This window comes from Dendrobates tinctorius, unplaced genomic scaffold, assembly GCF_039654945.1.
Source record: "Dendrobates tinctorius isolate UK_male_01 unplaced genomic scaffold, ASM3965494v1 ptg000065l, whole genome shotgun sequence".
Lineage (NCBI taxonomy): Eukaryota > Metazoa > Chordata > Amphibia > Anura > Dendrobatidae > Dendrobates > Dendrobates tinctorius.
In genome coordinates this window covers 4,211,036-4,224,620 of record NW_027361733.1, presented here as the reverse complement: position 1 = coordinate 4,224,620, position 13,585 = coordinate 4,211,036, and the positions used below count along the sequence as shown (strand labels likewise).

Here is a 13,585-nt window from a genome sequence, read left to right as displayed (position 1 = left end):
GTGTACAGAAACGATAATGTCAGGCAGCAAGTAATACCCCTCCCCCACGACAATCAATTCTCACCCACCACAGTCATCAGTATCCAGTGCAGATCTCACATGATGTAATGTTCAGCACTTCACATCAAGGTACAGACCATAATGTGATAGGGACACGTTGAACGCTGCCGTCTAGGGCTGGTTGTAGGGAGATTGGATAATCCCTAACAGATCACATCTGCTGCAGCTCTCACACTACAGACATTGTTTAGCCCCAGTACACCTTGGTCTGATGCTGGCCACATTCGATTATATTGATGGGTTCGGACGACACTCTAGTGTTTACTGAGGCGTCGGCCAACTGATTCTCAGGGAAGATGTCAATCGGGCATGTCTGATTTAGGACTGCCAATCGTGTTATTTACCTGAAGAAAAGCCACTGGCACAGATGTCTTTTGGCATTTTTCTTACAGAGGAGAGCTTGGCCGAAGTAGTGTTCTTGTGTATGACGAAAGTCAGCCGAGATGGCTGTTGGCTGAATGATGGGCCGAAGCATTGTTTAGCCAATAGTCATCTAAAGTGTATGGGGAGCTTAAGATACTTACTCTTTGGATTTGGTAGCCACCAGGATTCGGATTGGCCTTCGAGCACAGAACGACTGGTTCAGAAGAATCTCTACTTCAGAGAAGGGTCTGAGGAAGACGAGGTCCTCATTAATGGTGTAGATCTTCCGTCCAACCTGAAGTCCGGCCATCTGCAGCGAGACAAAGGGGACAATTTTTCCTAATTACCACAAAATTAAGTATTATGCAATAAATGTTGAACGCTGCTATCAATGTCCATCTCCCAGGTGACTTGTAAACTGACCAAAACGAAGCTTGATGGAAAGAACATGAAATCCTCTAGTCATGCTGTGGCTGCACTAGTGGTGAAAAATTGATGGATTGGCTATCACAATGAATTGGAAAAATGTTCCCAATTCAACATACCCAATGCTGATGATCGCTGATAGGGGGCGCAATGGTCCCTCATAACTGCCACCTTAATGGCCGACGATGAGATACAGGTAAAGATTTGTTTACATAACCTGACTTTCAGCACTGAACGACTGCTGTTACTAATCGGGCAGTAGTCACGTATCATGTTTACACAGATACAGGTGTACAACGATGTGGATCGCCCGCCAGGGCCGTGGGGTACTCGGCACCGGGCCCGTTGATTTCAATGGGAGATGTCACAGTGGCAGTGACCCGGTCCGTGGCCCTGGGCGTCCATGTAAAAGGGGTGAAATGACACCTGTGGTTTCAAGTCAGTTTGACCAGCGCTGCAGGGTTGCTTCTCCGGGACAGATGGTGTGGTGCAGCAATGATGTTGAAGCTCCCCACAGGTGCAGGTGGAGCCGTAGTCCCAGGGCAGAGTAGATGAGGTTGGTAAATGGGGAGATGGGGTAAATAAGTACATGTAGCAGAGCCGGGGGCAAGGCGCAGGAATAAGTGGAGGACACAAGGGCATGTAGTTCCAAAGGCTTTACTCACAGTCTGGTGCACACAGATACCCGCTTCAGTGCCGTGTCCTCCAGGTCAGGGGCTCAGCCAACTCCCAGGTACGGTAAAGTACACCTTTCCAGCACTCCTCCAACATATGCCATCTCTGAACGTCTCCACACTAGCGCCTAATCTAAAGTACTTGTAGTTGTGTATTAAACTCAAGTTCCTTCTTCTTGATGTTACTTAGAACTCTACTTGTATGGCAGACAGCTGTAGCCTGCTTCGGGAAGTCCTTGCTATCATGTCCCGGCTCACCCACGTTGCTGTTGTGCCCCCAAGTCTTAGATGGGAATAAAGTGGTGACGACTTCTATTCCTCCGGTTTCTGCTGCAGGAACATCAGTATCCATACAACCTCGGAGACTGGACTCCGGCCATGCGCTTCAAACTTGAGGAAGGGCTCTGCTCTGACCCTAGTCCTTAGTTCTCTTCTCCTTACGTTCCACACTAATCTTTCTTCCCTCTGAAGAATCAGGCTTGCTATGGCTCTTTTCTGTGCCAGCAGCTCCAGGTCACAGGAGTCTGCCGCAGCACTTCCTTCACTCCATCCCTCTCTGGGGATTTTCTCTCACAGACTGACCTTTTCCTAATATTCTCCCGCTCTGTTGTGCAGTCTAAGCTCCACCCACCTCCCAGCACTCTTCGTGTTCCAAGCAGGGAGCCACAAAGGTTGCTCTGCTACTGGTGTGCGTGTGGGATGTGAGTGTTGGAGTGTGGTCAGGTGTCTCCATCTTACTTGGATAGTGGGGAACCACACCTCAGGAGGAGGTGCAGTACCTCTGTGGCGACTGAACCCTCAGGGGTGCCACAGATGCCCACTAAGCGATCTCTAAAGGTACTGTCACACTTATCGATGCACCAGCGATCCCGACCAGCGATATGACGCGGTCAGGATCGCTGGTGCATTGCTAAGTGGTCGCTAGTGAGCTGCCACACAGGCAGATCTCACCAGCGACATAGCAGCGGTCGGGAGTCGTTACTTACCTGTCAGACGAGGCGATCCTGACGTCCTCCCGCCCGCGTCCACGCCACAGGAAGCCCAGCAGGAAGCTGACGACGAGAAACGGTCCAGGACGTTCTCGCGCGATCAGCGATAATCAGCGGGGGAGCCGGTCGTAGGTAAGTATCACACATAGCGATATCGCTAGCAATATCGCTGCTATGTCACAAAACCAGTGACGTTACAGCGATATTGCTAGCGATATCGCTTAGTGCGACAGGTCCTTAATAGATTATTCAGTGCGCATAGGCCACTGTTTTTGGCAGTGCAAGTACTGCTTACAAAAAAAACGTGCTGCTGAGAAGCATGATATTTTCTGCAGCACAAAAGATAATTTTGCTCTTTCATCGGGTTATGAGCAGACAATTTAGGCCATGTTCACATGTCCAGTAGAGATCAGTCAGAATGGATCCAGGAGCAACCCATTCACAGAAAAGTTGAGCAGACACAATTTTTTAGTCCAATGTTAAAAAATACAAAAAAAAAGGATCCAGTTATTCAAAAACAAAGAGTATAGAAAACGGATCCATTAATTAGTCATCGTTTTTTCTTTCCTTTGAAACAGATCTGTAAGCAAAAAACAGATCCATTACGAAGTAAATAAAAACAGATGGGATGGGTAATATACGGATCTGTTACAAAAGAAACAAAAATGAATGGATAATTAGCAAGAGACTTCAATGTTAAAAAAACAGATCCAGCAGAGATCAGTTATTTAAAAACAGACTAAAAAGTTTCTGCACAACCTTTTTTTTCCCCCACAGATTGCTGCTGGATCTGTTCTTAAGGGCCTGTCACACTAAGCGATATCGCTAGCAATATCGCTATAACGTCACTGGTTTTTGTGACGTTATAGCGATATTGCTAGCGATATCGCTATGTCTGATACTTACCTCCGACCGCTCCCCCGCTGGTTATCGCTGATCGCGCGAGAACGTCCTGGGCCGTTTCTCGTCGTCAGCTTCCTGCCGTGACGACGAGCGACGTGTGGACGCGGGCGGGAGGACATCAGGATAGCCTCGTCTGACAGGTAAGTAGCGACCCCCGACCCCTGCGATGTCGCTGGTGAGATCAGCCTGTGTGGCAGCTCACTAGCGACCACTTAGCGATGTACCAGCGATCCTGACCGTGTCATATCGCTGGTCGGGATCACTGGTACATCGCTTAGTGTGACAGTACCTTAACTGATCACTACATGTGAACACAACCTTAAGGGCATGTCACACTAAGAGATATCGCTAGCAATATCGCTATAACTTGTGACGTTATAGCGATATTGCTAGCGATATCGCTATGTCTGATACTTACCTACGACCGGCTCCCCCGATGGTTATCGCTGATCGCGCGAGAACAGGCTGGACTGTTTCTCGTCGTCAGTTTCCTGCGGCGCTTCCTGCTGCGACGACGAGCGACGCGTGGAGCCGGGCGGGAGGACGCAGGATCGCCTGGTGTGACAGGTAAGTAGCGACCCCCGTCCCCAGCAATGTCGCTAGTGAGATCTGCCTGTGTGGCAGCTCACTAGCGACCACTTAGCGATGTACCAGCGATCCTGACCGCGTCATATCGCTGGTCGGGATCGCTGGTACATCGCTAAATGTGACAGTACCTTTAGACTGAAAGATTATCATGCAATGAGTATTCCTAGGAATGCACATTCAAGATAATCTTGCAGTGTAAATAGACCCTAGGTCACAGTTGCCAATAGTCTTGAATTTACTGTTTTGATTCGCTGAAAGACCCTGAAATGTCCCAAGTGTCTCTGGTGGGAAAGCTCTTTTAATGTCATCGTTCTGGTGCTAGGCTTTATTGGTGTCAGCGCACTGTTGCTTTTTGGGTCGCCACATTGGTCTTATATGCCTGTCTGATGGGTCTCACCTCAGCATGTGATCCCTTCCTGACAGATTTCACCACAATCGCTTTGTTCTTCTCTTCCAGATCAAAGCCGTAATCCTCTTCCTGAGGTAGAATCTGTGGATGAACAGAGCATAGATTTAGTAATACCCCTCACTTGATGGTGACTGAACAACTAGAAAAGTGGCCGATCACAGCCACATGCCAGCCCCCAGAAACAGGATAATCTAACTGGGAAGAACTACAAGCCCCACAGGCTTGGACTGGCCTACAGGAGAACAGGAGTATCCTCCGGTAGGCCCCTGTGGAAGAGTGGGCCACCACCCTCTAATATGAGCAGTACTTGGCACAATATACATGAATCTATGTACAGATAAAAGGCTAATTATGCAAATTGTCTCTTCAGAGAGGAAGAGGACTAGAACTCTAGTGCCACCTATTGGAGGTAGCAATCCTAAAAGTCAATGTTGACCCTTTAACGAGCCTTGTCACATGACTTAGGATAAAAGTCAAGCCAGAATCTCCATTTGCAGACACAATTTGCACAATTAGCATATTTCCCAGAGGAGCATTGCGGCTTTAAGTCTCCTCACCTCGACATGCTTAGCATGTCATTCTCCGCAAGGAGAAATGATACTTCTTGGATATCGGTCAGACGCCTCTATCACAGCCAAACCAGATCTCCCACTTTGCACTGATGAGGGGCAGTACCCCGAAACACAGTGTCTGCAAATGGAGATTCTGGCTTGGCTTTTATCCTAAGTCATGTAACTAGGCTCGTTAAAGGGTCAACATTGACTTTTAGGATTGCTACCTCCAATAGGTGGCACTAGAATTCTAGTCCTCTTCCTCTCTGAAGAGACAATTTGCATAATTAGCATATTTCCCAGAGGAGCATTGCGGCTTTAAGTCTCCTCACCTCGACATGCTTAGCATGTCATTCTCCGCAAGGAGAAATTATACTTCTTGGATATCAGATAAAAGGCAGCACCTTATTCATGTAACAATCTACCCAGCCCATTGTTATATAAATTTATGATTGAGGATAATGTCACATTTGTATGTAGCTGAAAAGTGGGGTCCTGGAGATTGTTACTGGTGGGCCCTTGGCACCTCAGTCCGACATTGAGCCCAAGTAACCCCTCACATACGGCACCAACAACTCGTATGTACAAATATCAATCTAATCTCCGCAGTACACACATTATATTACTTGAGTCATGCCTGTCCCCTGGATATGGCAATCTAATTCCCTCACCACACATACACAGACTTAACGTTGTCCAAACCTGCCAATATCGACGAGTTCAGACAACAGTCTAAAGGCCCCCCTACCCATTGGACTAATGTCGACTGAACTTGCAGGTATTGAAAGTCCCAGCTGACACTCTAACGTGTATGTGGGCACTGGCAGAGTGATGGGCGGGAGAGATATTAATTGTGAATGTCCGATTTCAGACTGTCAATCTCATTCTCTATGGGACATGGCTGACATGTCAGACGCAACTTTCTCATAGAGAACACTAGAAAACTCGGCCAAGCGAGGTGTTTGGGTGGATTATCACACAATCTCTGTCCCCAAGAGCTCACAATTAAATCTCTTTTCATCACTCTATGTATCACTCCTATCATCTTTGTCCCCAGAAACTTGAATTCTAATCTCCTTTTATCACTCCCATCATCCCTGTCCGCGAGAGCCGACAATCTGATCTCTCTGACCTGTCCATGTGATAATCCCCCTGGTTGACCTCTCATAACGCTGGGAGTGTGTTATTACTGTTTTCATTTCTGGGATCGGGGGAGGGGTGTTTCTATTCCTGTGCCTGCGGTCAGAGCGGTGAGGAATGTGTGAGCACAGCAGATGTATTTATGTTCACATAGGAGTCCAACATGTGTAGGACTCAGGGCCCTGGCACCTACTTATGACAAACCCAAAGCCATTTATGACATCCTTCTCCTTAGTTGGGGCCGCCATCATCAGGGAATGCTCAGCATTTCACACATGGCCAAGGTTACAGTTCAAACACATCTCACACATGACTGACACTGCACACACACACACACATACAGCCAAGGTCACGCACAGCCACTTATGTGTTAGGTCACGATTCTCTCCTTCCCCTATACATCGGTATCTTCTGAACGCTGTGTGTCAGATGCATGGAGACCTGTAAATCGTGCCTCCCTTGTGCTGCTGACCACCACTGTTCTCACCAGCAGAGTCTTGGCCATGATGTTCTCTAGGAGTTTAAAGTCATTCTTCTTGTTCTTGGAGTTGGTTCCTTCGATCTCCTCGTCAGCGTGAAACCGAAAGAACTGCGACTCATCTTTGAATTCGCTCTTCTCCAGCACTAATATGGAGAAATAAAAAGAGAGAAAAGGTAAGAAATAGAAAAAAAGAAAGGAGAAAGGAAACATGAGCAACAAGTTATACATGCAGACAAAAAAAAAAGTCACAAAGCCATCATCATTTGGTGGGAATCCATGGAAGGGGCTTTATAGCATTCTGGGAAAGGGTATAATGTCTCCTGAGCTCACACAGCTGCACTACTCATCATAAACGAAATTGCAGGGGACGTGGTGGGCAGCTGACAGCATCCAGTGTTCCCCAACCACACAACAGCCATAATAAGAGGGGAGTACCGGCATCTGTGGCTGAGGAGCAGAGAAAGTGACCAGTACTTAACGCAATGCAGCCTCATCCTAATTAACTGAAATTATAGAGGAGGTGCTCCCCCTCACATGCCCTGTTCCTACTCCCAGGAGCAGACAAAATGCCCAGAAGGCAAGGGGGCCACCTCCAGCTCCAAATCAGCAAGCAGTTTCTATCACAGACATATTAACGGGTGTATTGTGATAAACTGACGGCCGACAAAGGGCCCCTATATGATTCTTGCATAGGGGCGCTCTCCTGTCTGTGTCTGCCTTGTTACCCCATCATCATTATACAGGTAACAAACATCTACAGACATGCTAACGGTTATTGGCACCCCTTAATTTTTTTCGTAGCCTGTACAATATCTTCAGAAATATATGGAAATGTACCAAAGTTATATCCGCAGGATTTTTTAATTAGCGGTCCAAAGTAATACAAAAATAAAACATTGTTTTTCAACTTAATTTTCCCAAAGGCAGATTTCAGCTCACCCCAAAGATTTTCAATGGGACGGAGATCAGGACTAATTGCTGGCCATTTTAAAACAGTCCATTTTTTCTCTTTCAATCATTCATGTGTACATTTGGATGTGTGCTTTGGGTCATTGTCTTGCTGGAAGACCCATAATCTTCGACTCTAATCAAGTTTTTTTTACACAGGGTAGGACATTTCGCTCTAAAATGTCTTGATAATTCTCAGATTTCATGATTCCTGTGATACGGTCAAGGCCTCTAGTACCAGACGCAGCAAAGCAACCCCACAGCTTTATGGATCCTCCACCATGCTTAACCGTTGGTAGGGTGTTCTTTTCCTTATAAGCTTCATTATGCCATCAGTAAACAAGCTGTTGCCTTGCATTGCCAAAAAGCTCTATTTTTGTTTCATCTGTCCACAGAACATTTTCCCAGAAGGATTGTGGTTTGTCAAGGTACTCTTTGGCAATGATCAGTAGTTTCTTTTTATGTCTTTTCTTAAGCAATGGTTTCTTCCCTGGCCTTCATCCATAAAGCTCTGGTTTGGTTTAATATGCGGTGTATGGCACTTGTAGAAACCATGACCCCAGACTCTTCCAGGTTAGTCCTCAGGTCTTTGGATGTTTTGAAGTGATGTTTTTTTCCATCATTCACATCAACCTTCGAAGACATCTCTTGTCAATTTTCCTCTTTCACCCACGTCCAGAGGGGTTCTTGACTGTTACGTTTGGCAAACTTCTTAATAACATTGCAAACTGTTGAAAATGGAATACCATGGTCTTTGGAGATGGCCTTATATCCTTTTGGAAATCTTGTATTTGCTGATAATAGCAGTTCTGATGTCCTAAGACAGCTTCTTTGTCTTCATCACTGTGACAAAAGAACACAGCCTACCATGTGGCGTTTTAAAAGATTTGAGCACCACCAATTAACCACAGATGATTCTCATTTGTGATTTACCTCCGGCAAATCAATATGTGTTTCCATACTAATTTAAAGGGTGCCAATACCAGTGTCAAAGCAAGCTTTAGGTTTTTCCCTCCCATTGTTTTTCGTTTTAAATTACTGTTTAACATTTGCTCTTTTGTATTTAACACAAGTGCTCTATACAAAAAACTGGTTCACATGATTCATTTTTTTCAGGAGATATTCCACATTATGAACCTAAACTTCATGGATGACAATACGATGAGCAGGACTGTATCTGCCGGTTATATAAAACCTGTATAATATGACCAGGGACGACTGATTCAGCCCCAGAACGCTGACAACTTCAAGGGGGATGCTAGATCATCTACAGGATTGATTGATTATGTCTGTCCGTGCAGAGCAGACATGACTAATCAATCCAAAGCACAGATGCAGGCGTGATCGGAGATATTGCAGTGCGTTATATTAGTACACTGAAGCAATCCAAATTCCAACTAAAAGTCAGCATAATTACCATGATGCATGAATCCATTGTTGCAGAGTCCAACGCCAAGAGCGACGGCTTCTTCTCTCGTCTGAAAATCTCCCTGGAAGAAAAGAAGCGTTTTATTATTAGAGAAGGACCAACATGGATCGCATAACGTCCACATAACAACAGCCCACATCACATGCTCAAAGCGAGCCAGCAATGATTGAAAATAAGTCACTCCTATTTCTGTGCCTTTCCCCATCTTGCTGGAAGCATGGCTGTGCCCAACAGATGACTATTCATAGACTTTGTGATGAAGGCAATTATGGCCATTGTTGGGTTGAGAGTCTCGGGTGCAGCAGCCAAATATACACAAAATATGAGCGGAGAAGCTGCCACTGGACGTGGTGGATGAAAGAACTGAAGAAAAGACAGAAGCCGAGTCTGCCATGATTATCCTGAGATTGTTCTCACCAGGAGCGCATCTCTGGTCTTGCAGATGGGTGAGGGTCACAGAGGAATCAGCCATCACCACTCACGTCTATAGCTCGGAGGCCAAAATTGTGATATTTGGAAAACTGGCAAAAGTTAAAGTTCAAATCAAATTCATTGTTTATAAAAGTTCAGGAAGAAGGATGGAAAAAATAAAAAAAAAATAAAAAAATCACAAGATAGCGGCAAAGGAGGCGATGAAATCAACAGAGACAGAGTTAACAAGCAAACTGAAAATATATAAAGAGTGGCCAAAGGGGCTAGTATATAATAAACAGACCAGTCACCTGGGCTAGTATATAATACAGAGATCAGTCATTTGGGCTACTGTGTAATACAGAGACCAGTCACCCGGGCTAGTATATACTGGTAATAAAGAGATCAATCACCTGGGCTAGTATATAATACAGAGATCAATCACCTGGGCTACTGTGTAATAAAGAGATGAATCCACCTGGGCTAGTATATAATACAGAGACCAGGCACCTGGGCTAGTATATAATACAGAGACCAGTCACCTGGGCTAGTATATAATACAGAGACCAGTCACCTGGGCTAGTATATAATACAGAGAGACCAGTCACCTGGGCTAGTATATAATACAGAGAGACCAGTCACCTGGGCTAGTATATAATACAGAGAGACCAGTCACCTGGGCTAGTATATAATACAGAGACCAGTCACCTGGGCTAGTATATAATACAGAGACCAGTCACCTGGGCTAGTATATAATACAGAGACCAGTCACCTGGGCTAGTATATAATACAGAGACCAGTCACCTGGGCTAGTATATAATACAGAGACCAGTCACCTGGGCTTGTATATAATACAGAGACCAGTCACCTGGGCTAGTATATAATACAGAGACCAGTCACCTGGGCTAGTGTGTAATACTGAGATCAATCACCTGGGCTAGTATATAATACAGAGACCAGTCACCTGCACTAGTATATAATACAGAGACCAGTCACATGGGCTAGTGTGTAATACAGAGATCAATCACCTGGGCTAGTATATAATACAGAGATCAATCACCTGGGCTAGTATATAATACAGAGATCAATCACCTGGGCTACTGTGTAATAAAGAGATCAATCCACCTGGGCTAGTATATAATACAGAGACCAGTAACCTGGGCTAGTATGTAATACAGAGACCAGTCACCTGGGCTAGTATGTAATACAGAGACCAATCACCTGGGCTAGTATATAATACAGAGATCAATCACCTGGGCTAGTGTGTAAAGGTACTGTCACACTTAGTGATGTACCAGCTATCCCGACCAGCGATATGACGCGGTCAGGATCGCTGGTACATCGCTAAGTGGTCGCTAGTGAGCTGCCACATAGGCAGATCTCACTAGCGACATCGCTGGGGACGGGGGTCGCTACTTACCTGTCACACCAGGCGATCCTGCGTCCTCCCGCCCGGCTCCACGCGTCGCTCGTCCTCACAGCAGGAAGCGCCGCAGGAAGCTGACGACGAGAAACAGTCCTGAACGTTCTCGCGCGATGAGCGATAACCAGCGGGGGAGCCGGTCGTAGGTTATGGGCCTGTCACACTAAGAGATATCGCTAGCAATATCGCTATAACTAGTGACGTTATAGCGATATTGCTAGCGATATCGCTGTGTCTGATACTTACCTACGACCCGCTCCCCCGCTGGTTATCGCTGATCGCGCGAGAACGTTCAGGACTGTTTCTCGTCGTCAGCTTCCTGCGGCACTTCCTGCTGTGAGGACGAGCGACGCGTGGAGCCGGGTGGGAGGACGCAGGATCGCCTGGTGTGACAGGTAAGTAGCGACCCCTGTCCCCAGCGATGTCGCTAGTGAGATCTGCCTGTGTGGCAGCTCACTAGCGACCACTTAGCGATGTACCAGTGATCCTGACCGCGTCATATCGCTGGTCGGGATCGCTGGTACATCGCTAAGTGTGACAGTACCTTAAGTATCAGACACAGCGATATCGCTAGCAATATTGCTATAACGTCACTAGTTATAGCGATATTGCTAGCGATATCTCTTAGTGTGACATGCCCTTAATACAGAGTCCAGTCACCTGGGCTAGTATATAATAAAGAGATCAGTCACCTGGGGCTAGTATATAATACAGAGACCAGTCACCTGGGCTAGTGTGTAATACAGAGTCCAGTCACCTGGGCTAATATATAATAAAGAGATCAGTCACCTGGGCTAGTATATAATATAGAGACCAATCACCTGGGCTAGTATATAATACAGAGATCAATCACCTGGGCTAGTGTGTAATACAGAGTCCAGTCACCTGGGCTAGTATATAATAAAGAGATCAGTCACCTGGGGCTAGTATATAATATATATAACAGTCATTTGGGCTAGTATTCAATACAGAGATCAGTCATTTGTGACAAGTGAACAATAATGATATCCTGCTCCTAGGGCTAGTATATGGCTACTTCTCACTTCTGTTGCCCACAATCGTGCCGCTGCTGTTCCTGTGCTAATTATCGGAGGCAGTGGCTGATACCTGTGATATTAGCCAATCAACCAGCTTGCTGGCCGGGATGACGGACTTGTAGGTTTTCAGGTGGTGATCTCGGTCTCTGTGGGACAGAACAGATGAGTCATTATTTGTGGAGGGGACTGTAATGATAACGCGGAGATATAACAGTACAACAATGACATGACCCAGTACACAGCAAATTCCCTCCAGTCCGATGTGTCACTGGTCACCAGTGAGTATATGTCATGAGGCGTCTCTGTGCCAGGGACATGGCGTATATATTGTAACATGGCAGTAAACATGGCAAACGTCCAATACATGATATGTGATACCAAGACAACACGACCACTCTCTGCATTTAAAGCAAACCTCTCATCAGGTCAGGGTGACCCAATGTAACCCCCTCCATTACACTGAGCTGCCGCAATGACATTTCTGTATTAAGTACAGTACAAGAACGGTTAGCACATGTGGCGACGTGATCCACACACTACATTAGCACCAAGAGGAACCTATAAGTAGAGACTGTATATAGTATGACAAAAAGACACGTCACTCCGAAAATAGATGGGGGGTGCTCAGAACAGGATACCAGTCCCAATATACCATATAGTGTCACTGCACTGAGAGACAAGCCGCTTAGAAGGATTGAGACACCATTGAATTCACCGCCGCATCCGTACTGCGTTCCACTACTTCCGGTCGCGGCCAGTTTCCATGACGCACTTCCGGTTTGCGCTCCACTGAGCGTTCCACTCTTCACTCCCGGCTTATCCCCACCTGTCCGCTCATACTCGTGCGCATTAGCACGCACCCCCGTCGGGTATTTAATCCCAACGGCACATGGCCGCCAGTAGCGCACTTCTTAATATGGCAGCACACAACTGACAGCGCATTGTTTCCTGCATGCGGCGATTCTCACAGCACCACATGGTAAGCATTACTGCTTTACTCCATTGCACTTTTTCTGCGCTCATGGATGTTAATTGGACTTTGTTGTTTGTGGCTTCTTAACAGGGCAGCCTGTTCAGACTAATCCACACTACTGTGACTCTTTGGTCATCTTTGAGCCTTAACAAGATTATTTTACTTGTAAGACATTCGCCATGTCATTAGGCATTTTTGCTTTATTATGGTTTTTTTTATTTTTTACTTTTTATCTTTTTCTTGCCTATGTTTGTGTCTCCTTTTTTCAAAATGCCTCAGTAAATAATTGTATTTGGAACCACTGTATACCTTCTCTTCCCCCCCTTTTTTTTTTGTCTCTTTTTTTCTTTTTTCCTGGATTTTTTCTAGGTATTTTGTATTATAGATCTCTGATGTCAGTCTTCGGGTCATTTTATCACCAGCCTTTGTCTATGATACTAGCTAGACGATTTGATAGCTATATTGAGTATTTCTTTAGTAACCCGTGTACTGGTAGTTCCATCTATATCTGTATCTCTCTATATTATGTTATATGATATCTTTTTGCTGTTCCATATGGGATACTTTATCTCTTTAAATTGTGTATATGATTATTATGTGTTCCTATTTTTGTGACTACCAGATAATCTGATGCACACAAGATTTATTCCTGTAGAACCTGTTTTTCTGTGCAGCTCTGGTCTTCATTGACTATATCTGTTGTTTATAGGTATTTTGAAACCAGTTATGTAATATCTTTAATTGAAGTTTATGTAATTTTTTGTTTTATTTTTTCTTTTT

The 13,585-nt window shown here is 45.5% G+C and overlaps 1 protein-coding gene across 1 annotated transcript in view; it reads right to left on the bottom strand.

Moving 5' to 3' along the window:
* The window catches only part of PREX1 (phosphatidylinositol-3,4,5-trisphosphate dependent Rac exchange factor 1), a 180,816-nt gene that overhangs the window by 48,429 nt on the left and 118,802 nt on the right, over positions 1 to 13,585 (bottom strand). The window contains exons 14-18 of the mRNA XM_073580534.1: positions 11,903 to 11,978; positions 8,950 to 9,022; positions 6,591 to 6,727; positions 4,401 to 4,493; positions 585 to 733 (exon numbers count right to left, since the gene is read on the bottom strand). Of these exons, the coding sequence (XP_073436635.1) occupies positions 585 to 733; positions 4,401 to 4,493; positions 6,591 to 6,727; positions 8,950 to 9,022; positions 11,903 to 11,978 (528 nt within the window). The remainder of the gene's footprint in view (positions 1 to 584; positions 734 to 4,400; positions 4,494 to 6,590; positions 6,728 to 8,949; positions 9,023 to 11,902; positions 11,979 to 13,585) is intronic.